At 40.3% G+C, this 16307-nt stretch overlaps 1 protein-coding gene across 1 annotated transcript in view; it reads right to left on the bottom strand.

The window, feature by feature from the left end:
• Positions 1-864: 864 nt before the first annotated feature.
• Positions 865-16307, bottom strand: part of LOC129245060 (protein stum) — a 30705-nt gene continuing 15262 nt past the window's right edge. Inside the window, exons 6-10 of the mRNA XM_054883025.1 lie at positions 2095-2757; positions 1920-2031; positions 1723-1849; positions 1464-1658; positions 865-1390 (exon numbers count right to left, since the gene is read on the bottom strand). Of these exons, the coding sequence (XP_054739000.1) occupies positions 1230-1390; positions 1464-1658; positions 1723-1849; positions 1920-2031; positions 2095-2757 (1258 nt within the window). The 3' untranslated portion in view covers positions 865-1229. The remainder of the gene's footprint in view (positions 1391-1463; positions 1659-1722; positions 1850-1919; positions 2032-2094; positions 2758-16307) is intronic.

Below are 16307 nucleotides of genomic sequence, written 5' to 3'. Positions count from 1 at the left end.
TTTAATGTATAAATAAAGTGTATGCCAATTTAAATAGCTTTAATGAAAATCAGGGAAAATATGGCTGTTTACAGGTATCTGTCCCCGTAAGTTGGCATTTCTATTCAACATTTTATGTTCCATCAGTAATAACCAACCGTTGCGCTTATTATTTATTTATGATATTTATTATTTTCTTTAATCTTTTTTATAGTTCATCTAAGGAAACGATATAAAAACCTAAAAATTACATATTATTTACATTAAGAACTAGCTATTGAAATTTCGCTCTACGACATCTAAAGTCCTGTATAATAGGTATTATGATAATTTTTGGAAAGAAAATATTAAAAAAAAAATAATCTAATAAAATTTCTTCATTATATATATTTTGCTATCACTTAAAATACAGTTACTTATGTATAAGCAGTAAAGTTCTAGATGAAGCCCAGTGTGGGCTTCTTAAGTGCACGTTTCCACAACTTTGTTATTCTTAGTGTCAGGTTCTCCTTATTCACATTTTTAAATTTAGTAAAGCTGACATTTCAATACAATAATTTACTCAATTATAGAGTTAAAGATTTTGAAGGGTTAAGAGTTTTGAAAATATTTGGAAATAGTTTTTCGTAGTCTGGTACAATATTCTGCACTTGCTATGGAAGATATACTGTTTTATTACTCTCTATTTCCTTGCCTAAATATTTAGTATATTTTTTCATCGGGTGAGAAAAATAGATTTTTGTCGCACGATGTTCTTATCACTTTTTATCGGTTTATTATAAACTTATAAAATTTTGTTTACTATTTATTTTCACTTAATTTCTTAATACTTATTGTAATACATCATTTCATATTTATATATAATATTTTTCTTGAGTTCTGATTATGAGCACCAAAGCGAAATATTAGTAGCATAGAAAATTAATGTTAGAATTAAGGCACTATTTTTCAACAAATATTATAGTCTATTTTGCTGATATTCAAATTGGCTCTCAACGACTCAAACGTGCAACTGACAAGAACAGTTTTATGCTTCATCTCTACTTTTACTGTATTTTGAAAATTTTAACACCATTTCATTAACGGAAGTTGTTTCAGGGAAGATTTTTTATATGGTCACATTTATTACCAAATTGGAAGTTTCTTGGAAGTTTTTAATGTTTACCAAAACTCTAATATAATATAAATTGCCCGTGTTCTAATGATCATTCCGTACTACATTTCGTTTACTCTAATAATCTTCTACGTTTTTAAGCCGAGCTTTCCGTCGTGATTGGCGCCGACGCGGCATTGGGGCCGGAGTTGGCGGGCACTCTGGTCGTAGTTACTGCAGCTACTGCCGCCGCCTCTGCTTGACGACGCTCCTCCTCCATTTCCAAGCGTTCAACTTTCTTGATTTTATGCAGTTTTCCTGAGAAATTGGGTGTAAACGGAAAATGGTAAAAAATCAAGTATTAATTTTCATTGCGACATTCACGACTTACTTGCACATTTCAACATAATGGTGCCCCACCAGATGGACCAGCCCCAGCCAACAAAACAGAAGAGCACACAAAATAGTTGCGCTGTGGCCACTATGACGTTGATGATGAAGGAACCGAAACGCGCTTTGGCACTGTCGTACTGCGAGAAGCGTGGAATGCCGACACAGAGGCAGAAAATGCCAGAGAACAAAGTACCTGGAGATGGAGTAATGGGATTAAGTGAGGGTGCTTTGTTTGGAGCTTTTTAAGATAATTTTACCCAATCCGGGAAATATGGTATTGCAGATTACACAAAACCAGGCCAACGAAAGCGGCAGAACCGGAATAGCGCCCTTCATTTTCGAGTTATATTCCACTAGGTCGGCATGTAGTTTTCGGCGTGTGTCCTTTGGCGGTTATTACAATCAAAAATAAATTAGAATGCTTGAGGTTTTTGCCGCAATATGCTCAACTTACCTCACTTGGTGGTGGTGGCGCTTTCATGCTCGCTCGTCGACTTTCGCTGATTTTCGGAATTTTATTGCGTCGACAACACAAAAGTGTGCTCCAAAAACGTTTGCAACAACCCCTGAAAGCACAAGTAAATAATAATTTCTACAGCATTACCACAAAGTTTTCGATAGAGGCTCACTGTTTTGGCTGCATTTCTGCTGAAGTAGTGCCCTCCAACACCGAGGCATCAGTAGCCGCAATACCACTTTCTGGGTCTTGCCAAGCTACGGAGCCAGCCGGTGACACAGTGGAACCAATTGCGGCACCGCGACCGGTCGTCTTACGTCGGCAAGGTATACAGAAGCAACATTTCTCCAACTCTGTTTCATCGCCAGTTGTGGGATCCACTTTGTTGACACGCCGGCAGCAGAATAACTTGCTTATGCAGAGTCCGCATTTACCCTGTTTGGGTGCAGTGGTGGCGGCGCCTGCAGCTGCGGCTGTCTCCGTCTTGGCCATTACCGTCATTTTTGCGTGTTCATCAGAGGAGCCGGCGCTTATCTTCGGCTGCTTGCGACAACGTTTGCAACAGTTAAATTTTTGCCAACAACTCGTTTTGGTTTTACCGTCCGCGGAGTGTCGCGCTTCATCGACGACTTCTAGATTGGTAGTGGAGGCGCTGCTGGTCGCCAATAGCACAGGCTCTTCGCTCTCATCGCCCGTCTTGCTCTTTTTGCTACAACAACAGCGTAAGCAGCGTAAACGGCGGCATGGCAGACAGAATTTCGTGCAGCAACGGCAGCAGCCTGTGGGTGGGGCTGAATCGTCGTCCTGCTCCTTGAGGAACTCACGGCTGCCGTTTCTAACGGGCGGAAAGAGAAAAATATAATCAACGAAGTAATATAGTTGTTTGGCGCTAACACTTTATATGGATTGCGTGGATTAGAATTTTGAGGCTTGGAAAAAAATATTAAACACTCTTTGAATAATCGGTTCATTAAGTTTTCATATGTGATTAAATTGACTTCTTACCCATTCACTTAACACACTTGATGCCCTAGGTCCTATGTATGCAGTTCGAAGTGTGGTTACGTGAACCTTTAGTAAAGGGTTTTCCAATAAGAGGTGTTATTTTGATATTCAAAGAAAAATGCTATTTTTTAATATAAATGATCTGATGTTTATGTTCATTATAAAGAGGAAGGTGTGCTGTTAATAGGGGAAAATAACATCAGGCAAATGACCACCACGGCCACGCTTACAGGACAATATCCTTTTCGTGAAATTTTCCATAACCGAATTGCAAAGTGGATGCCCCATGTCCTCAATAGCCTCACGAGTTCCATCTTTGAAGTCTTGAATCAACCCTTGACTGTTGGCGTAGACCTTCTCTTTCACGTGGTCCCAAAGAAAAAAGTCACAAGGTATTATTTCACAAGATCTCGGTGGCCAATTGTGATCACTAGTGGTGGGACAATTCGAATAAAAATTATTCAAATAATAAAATCTTTTATTCGAGAGGTATTCGTAATTTGAATAATATTTATTCGAATTTTTTATTCGTTTATTCGAATAATGCTATTCGAATACCTCACTATTCGAATACCTCACTATTCGAATACCTTACTATTCGAATACCACCTCACTATTCAAATACCTTACTATTCGAATACATCACTATTCGAATACTTCACTATTCGAATATTTTTGGTAAATATTTACTTAGATTAGCGGACTACTGATCGGTTTCTGTACAAGTGCATGTACCTATGTATGCAAATTCAAAAACCACGCAAAGGCTTATATTAAATGAAAATACTACCTACTTTTTATTGTGTCGGCGCTTTGTTTTTGTTTCATATTTTGGTAAATATTTACTTAGATTAGCGGACTACTCTTGCACATTTAGTTATGCACATACATATAAGTATGTACAGGGTTGGCCATATTAAACTGACCCATTGAGTAACCCTATAACTTTTTACTGTAATTTCAGATCAGCTAATGACATACCGCGTTGGAAGCGTCAGTCGAAGGAGATTTATACCATGAAACAGTACACCCCAATAGAACGCGCTGAAATTGTTCAGCTGTACATTCAAAATTCCTTCTCGATTGTAAAAACGCAACGTGCGTGGAGAAAAAAAAATAAAGTGAAAAGTGCGCCGTCAAAGAACGCAATCAAGCAAATGCACAAAAGATTTTTGTCTTCCGGCACTGTGGCTAATACCCGACGTCCAAATAAAAAGCGGCCAAGACGATCTAACGAAAATATCGCGGCCGTACGAGCCAGTATCGAGTCATCGCCGCGAACGTCAGGTAATCGTCGTTCTGCTCAGTTGGACATCCCTCGGACCACTCTACGACGTATCATTCGTTTGGATTTGGGGATATTCCCGTACAAAATACAACTAAATCAACAACTGTTGCCGGCCGATAAGCCTCGTCGCTTGGAATATGCCAATTTTGTCGTCCGAATGGCCCAAACTGATGAGGATTTTTGGCATCAAATCATTATGAGTGATGAGGCCCATTTCTCCTTGAACGGAACCGTAAATAAGCAAAATTGCCGTTTCTACGCCACTGAAAACCCTCAAATTATTGAAGAGGTACCTCTCCATGACCAAAAAGTTACAGTCTGGTGTGGCATTTGCGCTGATATGGTCATTGGGCCGTTCTTCTTTGAAAATGGTCAACACCAACCATTGACCGTCAATCAAGAGCGTTATCGGGCCATGATAACCGATTTTGTGATGCCGATTGTTTGTGAAAATGGTATGGAGCATTTCTGGTTTCAGCAAAATGGCGCACCACCACACACAGCACGAGCCACCGTCAACTTATTGAAGACTTTGTTCCCTGGCCGTTTGATATCAAAAAGCGGCGATTTTGACTGGCCGCCACGATCACCGGATTTGACGCGACCGGACTTTTTTCTTTGGGGCTATTTGAAATCTAAGGTTTACGTCAACAAGCCAAAGACACTAGGCGCACTTAAGGCCAATATCCGACGGGAAATAGCCGCCATATCGGCCGAAAAACGGGCACATTACGCTATACGAGCTAAGGGCGACCACTTGCGCGATATCATATTCAAAAAGTGATGTAAACGAATCTCCTTGAACTAAATTAAATGTTTTTCACAATGAAACACAAAAAAATGTTTCTTTTTCCATATTTTTTTAATAATCACATGGGTCAGTTTAATATGGCCAACCCTGTATACCTGTCGATGTTTTATCAAGAACAATACCAAAGAAATCTTATCATATTAGCTAATTGAAACATGAAGCGGTCAAATCAAAAAATCACAATGTTCAAAAATCGAGAAAAACTGATTAGCACCATGAGAAGGGCCAATGTAATTTTTATATTTTTAAAAGCATTTCCTCCCTGATGTAAATGAATATATAGTGAGGTATTCGAATAGTAAGGTATTCGAATAGTAAGGTATTCGAATAGTGAGGTATTCGAATAGTAAAGTATTCGAATGGTGAGGTATTCGAATAGTAAGGTATTCGAATAGTGAGGTATTCGAATAGGAAGGTATTCGAATAATGAACTATTCGAATTATTTGAAACGAATAGTATTATTCGTTTTATTCGAATATTATTCGAAAATAATCCCACTCCTAGTGATCACTTCTTCAAGAGATAACTTGGTCCAGAAACTATTCCCGTAAAAGATCAATGGTTTTGTTGCTTGTGTGGGACGTAGCGCCCTTTTGTTGTAAATAAACGTTGTCCAGATCAATAACATCCAATTCCGGCCATAAAAAACCGTTAATCATCTCTAATCTAATCTAAATAACACCTGTTATTGGAAAACCCTTTATAAGCCTTGGTGAATATGTGCAAACTAGAAACCATTCACAAACTTTAAGAAAGACGAATAAAATAAATCAAGGTACACTGCATTGGCGTAGAAAATAATACCACAACAACAACAAAAACAGCACTGGATAGGCTTATAAAAGATTATCACGGCAGGTGCGGGTAATGGACGAGTTCCGCTGGTGCCAATCGGGCCAAAAGATATGCATTCGACTTGGCAGTGCCAGCTAAAAAGGGGCTGGCTCGAAAAAAGGTGCGGTTCATGGCAGTCTCAAGCAATTGACAGTTGGCGGAAGGTGAGTGTTGCGGCTTTTATTGATTGTAGACAGCACTTTTCAGCCTCGTCAATATGCAGGCATATGGAAATCAGGGGCATTTATATGTAAATTCAGATACATACATATAGTGCATGTAAGTAAATGGACGACGTGTGCATGTGTGTTCGGCTGCATGTTAAGACGCATACACAAGTATGCAAGCCAATGTGAGGGCCACATTGGCCACTCATAAATGTTTGTAATGGATATCCGCTGCCGCTGCATCGCCGCAAGTGCTGACATTTCCTTCAATTTAAATCGAATGCCCATTTGAGTGACCTTGCAGAAAACATCATATATGTATATGTATATGTGCACATAGATGTGTCAGTATGTAAGTATGCACATACGCTGGCAATAAACAAACGGAAGTTGTTTTTTTGTTGTTGCCTTTAAAATGAAAGTTAACAGTTTTTACATTCATATGAAAATTTGTTAAAAGTATTCAAAATATCATTCCCTGCATTACATAAAAAAAATATTTTGCAATTTCATTCTGTTGCGACCTTTCATTTGTCTCTGCACGCTTACATTTTCCCTTACGCTCTCTTATAACTGAACCTGCGTTCGACGGTTGTTTGTGTTTAACACGTTGGGTGCTGCCCCATATATGAATATTGTATTATATTGTTGTTGCAATTGGTTAACTATTATGGCTTGAAATAAAATAATTACACAAATAAATAAAAAATAGAAAATCCGAATTTAACCTTTTCTTAGTGGCATCAGTGGAAATAATTTTTTTCTGAATAGGGCTTGGAGTTTAGCCACTTTATTCACAATTTATCAATGCATTCACCAGAATATTTATTGCAGGGCGCGAAAGAGTAAAAGACTGATATAATAAAGAACTCAGCAATAACGGAAAACATTTGATAATAATCAAATAAGATCGAAAAGGTTTTGCTCCATAGCTAAGTAAATTATTTATCTTTATTTCAACAAAGAAAATTCGTTATGTGAGCTGTATCTTGTTGCGCTGGTTTAACTTAATTCAATTATAAATCCATTCGCCGCTGTCTGCGAGAGCGGGCCGTTAGATGCCGATGAGTCTGAGAAATTCTGTGACAGATTTGTGACAAGTGGTATCAAGATTACAGTTACCTTTTGAAGTAAGCAATGCTTTTTTTTAACATGGCACGGTTGCCAAAATCAAAGCCAAGCAATTGGTGTATGCATCGAGATTGATAATATTTCATATACTAAAGAATCACACTGCTTGAACAAAACTGCAGATAAACCCTCAACATCAGAGTATGAGAAGGGTTTAAGTCGAGTAATGTCAGTCAAGACATCTCGCTTGCCAAAATCAAAGGATGGTCGCATATCGAAGGAAACATTTTCATCTTTGTCGGAGGCAGTTGCGAAATTGGACTTAAAAAAATATTTAATGCTATAATATGTAGCGAAATTAGTAATTATTAAGACTGCAATCTGTGTGTGCGTGATGTAGCCCTCCGAGCCCTTAGTTTAGATAGCTTTTCTTCCTAGGCATGCCTACGCGTCTGAGTAAAAAATTATTGGGATTAAAGCAGGCAGAACGACTCGGTGGAAAAGGCATGTTTTAAGAATTGTTTTTGCCGAAACTGAGTTATATATATATATTTAAAGGAGGTTTTCACGTTAGCTTCAAACTGAAGTGGAAGTATTGAAGATTATGTAAATAAAGAATATCCAGTTTTGTTCTGCTGCGTTGCTGGCATAACTCCATAATGAATTTTGGGTCTAGCCTGCCCGTCATTTCGAAGCTAACTAGAGCAATTTTGTCACACAGTTGAGAAAACGAAAAAAGTCAAAGAATATTTTAAAGTCGGGAGTAATTTATCGCCTCGGTTATAAAGCTCATTTTATTAGCAAAACAAGTCAATTGATTTGATGGAATTTTGTTGTTCACTTTTTATTTGTTGTATTGTTATTCTAAGTTGGTTTTTCAAAACTCAAAATGGCGGATGTAAAACCAAAAAGTTGAGCTAAGGTCATCAAACTGAAAACTTTCAGTGTTTGAACTTTGGGACTGCAAACCCCCCGAGTAGTAAGTTTTATGAGCTCAGCTCCGAATTATTTGCTACTCGAACGCAATCGCTGGACCTCAAAGGGATATGACCATTTTATTCAAAGTTGTTTATTTCTGCTTGGAACTGTGTGTTTATTATAGGCCAGATTCTGACAAATAGGAGCTTATAATTTTGCAATCCTACACATAGATTTTCTTTCAAAAAATTTTTCAACAGATTTCCACTGCTTTCCTATTTCCTGGCTGTGTCACACTATACCCACTTGCTTTTATTCGTTTCCGACCGCCGTTTTCATTTAAAAATCACGCGCTTGCTTGGAAAAAAACACTTTTCACGAATCCCAACGGATATGAATCAACAGCACGCACTTTTTTCTGCGGGTGAAGGCCAAATGCGATTAAACGCTTCAAGGCAGCTGTTCAGTTACATCAGTACGTTGTGGCAAAACGCAATTCAATAAAAGAACTCAGTTAACATATTGAAATTCCACACTGTTTATACTTTTTATTTGCAACTACTACAACTAATTTTTTGCTTATTCGCTTTTTTAGTACCAACAACTTAAATTGAAAGCGCTGAACACATGTGTGGCCACCGCCCGGACCAGCGAACGAACGCAATTTGTCTGAGTCCAAAAAATCCACACACCAAAATTAAGCCGAAAAGTATCCTCTTATTGGCGCTACAAAGCTTTTCGACATGCGAACGTGTGAAAAGTTACTGAGCTGGTAGTTAAAAAAAAAATACAAGGTTTATATGGCTGTACGCCGAAATGCGACTTGAACAAACACACACGTACGCACATTGCTTACTCACTGTGTTTATGGTGTGACAGTTAAGCCTTGCGCTGAATTGTTGGTAGTCTGCAGTACTGTTGCCATTTTTCGGAAAGTCAGTCATGGCTGGTGAACGGCCACTTAATTGCGAGGCATTTTAATCGCGTGGCGGACGTAGAGATTTCTACCTGTGCAATGGAACATGTGTGCTTGTGTGTGTGTGTATAAGTATTATACATGTACATGTGAGCGATGCCCCTACCATCTTATGGTACTGTTTCCGCTGTATGCTAATAAATACATAGATTTGAAGTCAGTTGGTTCCAGAGGCACTGTAAAGTTCGTAATGTTTATTTTCTACATTGTCTGTGGTCTCCTTACTTGTCCTGTTCTTCTGGAGCTGATAAGCTCTGACAATCCCTCCGAGGCATTGTCAGAGCTCGCAAAAGCTTTGGTCTCCTTGACGCGGGGATGAAGCTTAAGTGGTGGTCTGACCCGCATAGCATGGGGGCCAACCCAACACGAATTAAGAGGGAAGCTTCATATGGGGATTGGCTAGCCATCCATTCGCTTTACGGCGAACTTGGTGGCCAACTAATCACTATGCGAAGATCACCGTACCGACGAAGATCCCTTTGTCATCCCCAAACCCCTTACATTCCGTTATTTCCTCTCCTAGCCCACCCCCTAATCCAGGGTGTTATGCGACACCGTGCCCAGTGGATGGTTTGCAGCCAGGGGGTTCACCAGACCGGCTGTATTTCAACGGCGCCTTCCTAACACCGGGCCGCCTTAGGAAGTAACTGTGGCCTTGCCACGGCATGGGGCACTGCCGTGGTGGACCGTCTTGAATTCCCCATTATATAAATAGACCACTGCGCTCGCTTCGTCGAGCAGGTGGTCGTACGAAAAAGATGAATACAAACAAAAATTTAAGCAAAAAAACTTCCATTGTAGCGGGAGCAGGCTACAGCGGTCGCAATTCTACTGCCAAACACACACATAACGCTCTTCAGCGCGGAGGTGCCGTTGTCAACGAAGACTCGGACCACGAAAGCGACGGGAGCACTAACACAGCTGAGGAAGAGGCTCTTCTGAGTTCTCCGGCTAGGTCCAATGATGCTGCTTCGGATAGCAAGAACAGACCAAGGATCAAGCCTGATAAAGAGAAGCTGAGTAGTGCAAATGAAGCTACTGGAAACCTTGTTTACTAAAATGGACGCGGAGCCGAACGCACCTATGCCAGCATTTGACGGTGCAGTGTGGTTCAGCGGCGTCAAAATCATAAAATGCAAGGATGACCCCACGCTCACATGGCTAAAGGAAGCGGTAAAAACGCTTCACGGCCTGTGGGAGGGGGCATCACTGGAAATCGTTGATCGCAGCTGCATTCCCTCAATACCGAAGGCAAAGGTTTTCATTCCGCGAGTGGTAAAACCGGAATATACGCTGCGACTACTACAACGTCAAAACACGGACGTGCCGACAGACGATTGGAAAGTGTTGAGCGTGGCAAAACCAGGATTACATTATCCAAATAAACAAGCCGGCAGAGGACCTGATTTACGCGCGATTCGAGAGGATGGCTTGGGGAGTTGGTAGCGTGCACCTTCGCCTCAAAAAGCGCAACCCGGCTGACGACAACCACAACACGCTCGCTGCGGGGGAGGTGGAAAAGGATCTCGGTATAGAAGAGATCCTGGAAGCCTCCCTCAATATACAGGAACTGGAGAAGGGTGACTTGGAGGTAGTATCCAACCCCGAGAAGGTACTGAGGCCAGATGCTGAAAGTCCTTCAGATAAACCTCCACAAAAGTAAGAACGCCTCAGCCGAGCTCCTGCTCAACATAGAGGGAGTCGGCTCCGATGTGGCTCTAGTCCAGGAACCATGGATAGCGTCGGGCAACATAGTCTCCGGCCTAAAAGAACAAAACTACAACACATACATCCCGATTGTAAAAAATAAGGTAAGAACAGCAATAATGGTCAAAAAAAGTATATGTTCTTATATTGATCATAATCTCTCTTCAGTCGATCTGACAGTGGTGGCGTTGGAGGGCTGCAAGGATGAGACGCTACTCTTTGGGTCCTGCTATATGCCACTTGATGAAGAAGCACCACAGACGGAACTTCGGAAGCTGGTAGAAACAGCTGCCAGAAAGAAGTATGCACTGGTGGTAGGAACGGACGCAAACGCACATCACACGGTTTGTGGAAGTGCAGACATAAACGATCGAGGTGAGTCACTATTTACCTATTGTATATTCTTCAGAGTAGCCTAGAAATAGCTAATAGAGGTGAGGAACCAACATATGTGGGACCAACCTCGAAGAATGTACTCGATTTAACACTCTACACAAGCAGGCATGTTATGGTTCAGGAATGGGAAGTATTGAGTAGGCCCTAATTCTCTGATCACAGATACATAAGCTTTCAGGTGATATTCCGCTCAAAAAACAAGCTTACATCCTTTAGAAATCCTAAGAATACGAACTGGGACTTGTATAGGGATATACTATCAAAAATACCAATAATACCCCGGAAATTCAAGTCAAACATCGCGCTTGAGAAAGGGGTTGAATTGTTTACAACTACTCTTGTCAAAGCCTTCAAAAGATCCTGCCCTCCAACACGTAATAGACGCAAGGTGAAGCCTCCTTGGTGGAACAGGGAATTATTCAGGCGTAGAGTATATGAATTCTATAGGTTAGCCAAAGTTGGAAAGAGTATAAGGATCTACTAAAAGTATACAAGAAAGGGATACGTAAAGCCAAAAGAGAATCTTGGAAAGACTTCTGTAGCAGTATGGAAGACACTAACGATGTGACTAGACTTAGGAAACTGTTATCCAAGAATCCGTCTATGCCAAGAACAATACGAAAAATTAACGGGGAGTGGGCTGACAGCTGTGAGGACTCTCTAGAAGACCTAGTCAGTACACACTTTCCAGGGTGTGCGGACACTGCAGATCTCGAACCTAGAGGAGATATTGTGCACGAAATCCCGACGAACGTAATTACAAACAACAAAATAGAATGGGCTATACAAAGTTTCGACCCATATAAATCGTCAGGACTGGATGAAATCTTCCCAGCCATGCTCCAAAAGGTAAGCCATCTTGTGGTACCATGGTTAAGAACGATATTCAGGGGATGCCTGAGGTTCAGCTACGTTCCTGTATTGTGGAGAGAAGCGCGAGTTGTGTTTATTCCAAAAGCAGGAAAAAGCAACCCTCTATACTCAAAGGAATACAGGCCCATTAGTCTGACCTCATTTCTCCTGAAAACGTTAGAGAAGATTTTAGATACATACATTAGATACACAATTGCGCCGGACGAATTATCCTTTAACAACGTGACAAAAGATGCTATTTTAAATAGCATAGAGTCACTTAATGTGCAACCCGCGGTTTATCTATGGATAAGGCAGCTATTAGCTAGCAGAAAGATAAGAGCGGAGTGAAATTCTTAAGAAACTTGACGGAGGGGCACCAAAACTAGTGGCATATGCAGATGACATAGCTATAGTAGTTACGGGAAAGTACCTGGACACCATCAGTAATGTGAGGGACAACACTCTCAAAACGATACACCAATGGGCATCTCGCGCAGGGCTAGAGATAAACGCCGGAAAAACGGACATGGTACTTTTTACCAGGAAGTACAAAGTTCCGGCGTGGAACCTCCCGAAGCTAGGCAACAACGAACTACTTCTCAAAGACTATGCGAGGTACCTCGGAGTAATACTGGACAGCAAATTGCTGTGGAAGCACAACGTTGAGGAGAGGGTGAAAAAGGCCAGTAATGCGTTGTACGCATGTAAAAGAATGCTGGGCGTTACTTGGGGTCTATCACCCTCTCTGATGCATTGGTGCTACACAGCAGTAGTCAGACCGATATTGCTGTATGGAACCTTAGTATGGTGGACTGCGACAAAAAAACTGACATACTTAATGCCGCTAGAAAGGATTCAACGACTCGCTGCTCTGTGCATAATAGGAGCGATGAGACTCCAACGGCGGCGCTGGAAATGATACTCAGCATGCCACCTATTGACCTCATGGCGGAAAACCTGGCAGCGAAATCCGCGAGGAGGCTAATGGCTGCGGGGGTATTCACTTGCATAACCTTCGGTCACAGCTCAATAGGAAAGTGGAGCTCAGGTGGCACGGACTACATGACTCCGTACTTTAATTGGGAGAGAAGGTTTCGCACTACAATTGAAGAGGAAGGATGGCACAAAGGCATGAAGCCTGGCCATAGAACTTTTCACATCTATACAGACGGCTCGAAAACTCCAGACGGAGTGGGAGCGGGTATTTACTGCTCAAAACTAGGAATAAGGCAGCCTATCAAACTGCCAGACCACAGCAGTATTTTCCAGGCGGAAGTTTTTGCTGTGGGGAAGGCCGCGGAGCTAGCCTACACTAGACAAGAAAGAACTCTACAATTAATACATATATACGTGGATAGTCAAGCAGCAATAAGCTCATATTGTATTAAGTCCAAAAATGTTCGACGGAGCAGGGAGGCCATAGAAAGGCTAGCCGAAAACAATAGGCTGCATATCTACTGGGTACCTGGTCACAAAGGCATTATGGGGAACGAAATAGTAGATAAGATAGCAAAAAGTGCTGTGAGACTACCATTTGAACAAGAGAACGACATACCGAAACCGCTAAACACAATATACAACGAAATGGACGACCACATGAAAAGGCAAGTGGAAGCTAGGTGGGCTAACCTGACCCCATGCAAAACAGCAAAAGTCATGTGTAGAACTAACGACTAAAAACTGGCTCCATTCGTACTTACGCTCTCGCGAAAGGAATGCAGAACTATCGACTCAAAACTGTTAGTATACAACAAACTACTAATATATAAACCCATGATAATACACATCTGGAGACACGGCATAGAACTATGGAGAACAGCAAGCAAATCAAATATACAAATAATTCAACGACTTCAATCAAAAATCTTAAGGACTATCGTAAATGCACCCTGGCATATAACAAATGAAGACTTACACCGCGACCTAAAAATGTATCCCATAAAAGACGTAATCGAGAAATACAGCTCGAAACACACACAAAAATTACTGACTTATTCGAACACAGAGGTACAAAAAATACCGCACGTGGAGCTGATGCAGAAATTAAGGCTAAAGCGAATCACACCAACCAGCAGATACAAAAACTATTTTGACAAACTATACCTAAGTATATTACTTTTGCTAATATATTACATAAATGTAAGCTATGTATCTATTCATTGAAACATCTAATTTAAATGAGGATTTCAAGTAACAATTAATCTCCCACTCAAGCTATAAAAATTACTAAGTATCCATGGACAGATGTTATAAAAAATTGGGATCTAAAAATAACAAAAAAAAATTTTGCGGTTTTCTTTGTGGTTTTCTCAACTTTTTTCAGACTTGTTAAATATTTTGAAGTATTACAGAACATCAGCATAGCCTGGGAATCTCGGTGAAACACCAAAATGATGAAAAAGTTTTTCTATATTAATTTACGCGAACAATAACTGAGAAATATTTTTTGTTGCACAACTAAATGCACTGAACTTTTTCCTATAACTAAATTAAGAAACTTTCAATTTTTTCGAAAATTGTTATTAATTTTCAATTAATTCTGAGTAATAATGTACCAGAGACCATTTGCTTTAATGGTTTAAGTTGTTTTGTTTTCCATTAAAATTCAATTATTCCAACAACACCGTTCTGCACCATCCACCAAAGTAATATAGAAATTCCTCAAAAAACGATTAGGTCATTAAAATGCCCCTTTACAATATTAAATAAATACCTGAAAAAATGTTTCTCGACATCAGCAAAGTCCTGCGGCAAATCAATGTGGTATATTATCGAATTTTTTCGTTTTCCTTTTTTCTGAATCATTGCGCGGCAATTACGTTTTTGTTAGGGTTTTTTTTAAGTATGTATAAATATTTTTCTTGTTAAATTGGGCACTTGAAATTTCCCTACGCTACAAAGATATTTTCTCACAAAATCACGAATTCGCTAAGCACGAAACACGCGGTGGAAACAATCACTTTTGAGCGCGACTGCCTTAATTGCTAAAGATTAGTTTGGGTAATTTTGTGAGTAAAACGCGATTTCGACCGGAATCAGCCGCAGCTCAGAGATACAATTTTTTGAGTTTGGAATGCCAGAAAATTTTTACCCGAACTTCCTATGTGCTTTCGCACTCGTCGAGAATGCAATGATGAATAGAAATTCAAAATGCTTTTTGGTGCAACGCGATGTGGCACAGGCAGCAGACGCTTGTATGTGGTGGTCGCTTGACCGTTTCTTACTGATTGACCGGTCGTGTGCTCGTAGTGTGATGTGCCGCGTGTGCCGTGATTGTCCAGCCAAAACTGATTTCTTACTGCGGTCGACAGTGCCAGTAAAGCCGCAGGGGAAAATTTTCAATTCAATCCAACATAATTTGCATGCCTGACTCCCAATTTGCCCCGCATTCTCAGTCGTTGACGCTCAACCAATTTTTGTTACAACTCGTTACAATTCGACAACAAAAATACTTACGTACGAATATATCCAACTGCATACATTTACATACCTACCTACAAACAATTCTAGTACCTGATAATACTGTTGTTTTTGCTATTTCTATAGCCATTGTTTGGAGTTAAATAAACACGAAGGACGAAATGGCATGCCGCGGAACGGATATCCTTTGCGAGGCACTTGCCACCCCACACTCAAAGTAGAAACGAAAACAAGCAATGTAGTTGGGTAATGTGGACTCGGTAGTTGGGAAGCCAGTCGATTAGGTTGTCGTTGTAATTTTGCACTTGGTATAGTAGCATTATGGCGTGTCTTGGCCGTTGGTGCTACAGGACTTGAAGAATATTGGCAAATGACTTGTCTTGGCTGTACATATATTGACGCATTATGAGTGGCCACGCCAACAGTCGGCGGTATGTAAATGTATGTATGCCTTTATACATACAACTTTTGTTATTCTGCTTGTGGCAAGAGCGACTTAAATATGGTGTGTACACACAACACAGTGGATGAGGAGGGCAGAAGTGGCTTTGGAGGCAAGACTGATTTGTTACTGTTCGAAGAAATGAATGGAAATATATGCCAGGCCATGTAAAGATGCAGTTGAAGAATACATTAGCGCTTATAGAATATATAAATATGTAGATGCAAATGTATGCATACGAGTCCTTCTTGCTGGTAAAAAAAATAAATTTTATGAGTGAAAAATGGCAAGCTAAACGTAGTTGCAAGATTAATGTCACTTCTTGCTTAATATGTAGTGATGTGTGAAAGTTGGATGAGGAAAACAGACTTAGAGAGATTCTCCAATGTTACAAAAAATATATGCAGTGGTATTTTACAGTACCTGAACCACCTATACAGCTTTGATCTAAAGATATTTTTGAATAAGGTTGCTACGATAATTCTTATAGAGAA

Source organism: Anastrepha obliqua, chromosome 4 (assembly GCF_027943255.1).
Source record: "Anastrepha obliqua isolate idAnaObli1 chromosome 4, idAnaObli1_1.0, whole genome shotgun sequence".
NCBI lineage: Eukaryota > Metazoa > Arthropoda > Insecta > Diptera > Tephritidae > Anastrepha > Anastrepha obliqua.
The sequence above is the reverse complement of the archived record's forward strand: the minus strand, read 5'-3'. Positions and strand labels throughout refer to the sequence as shown.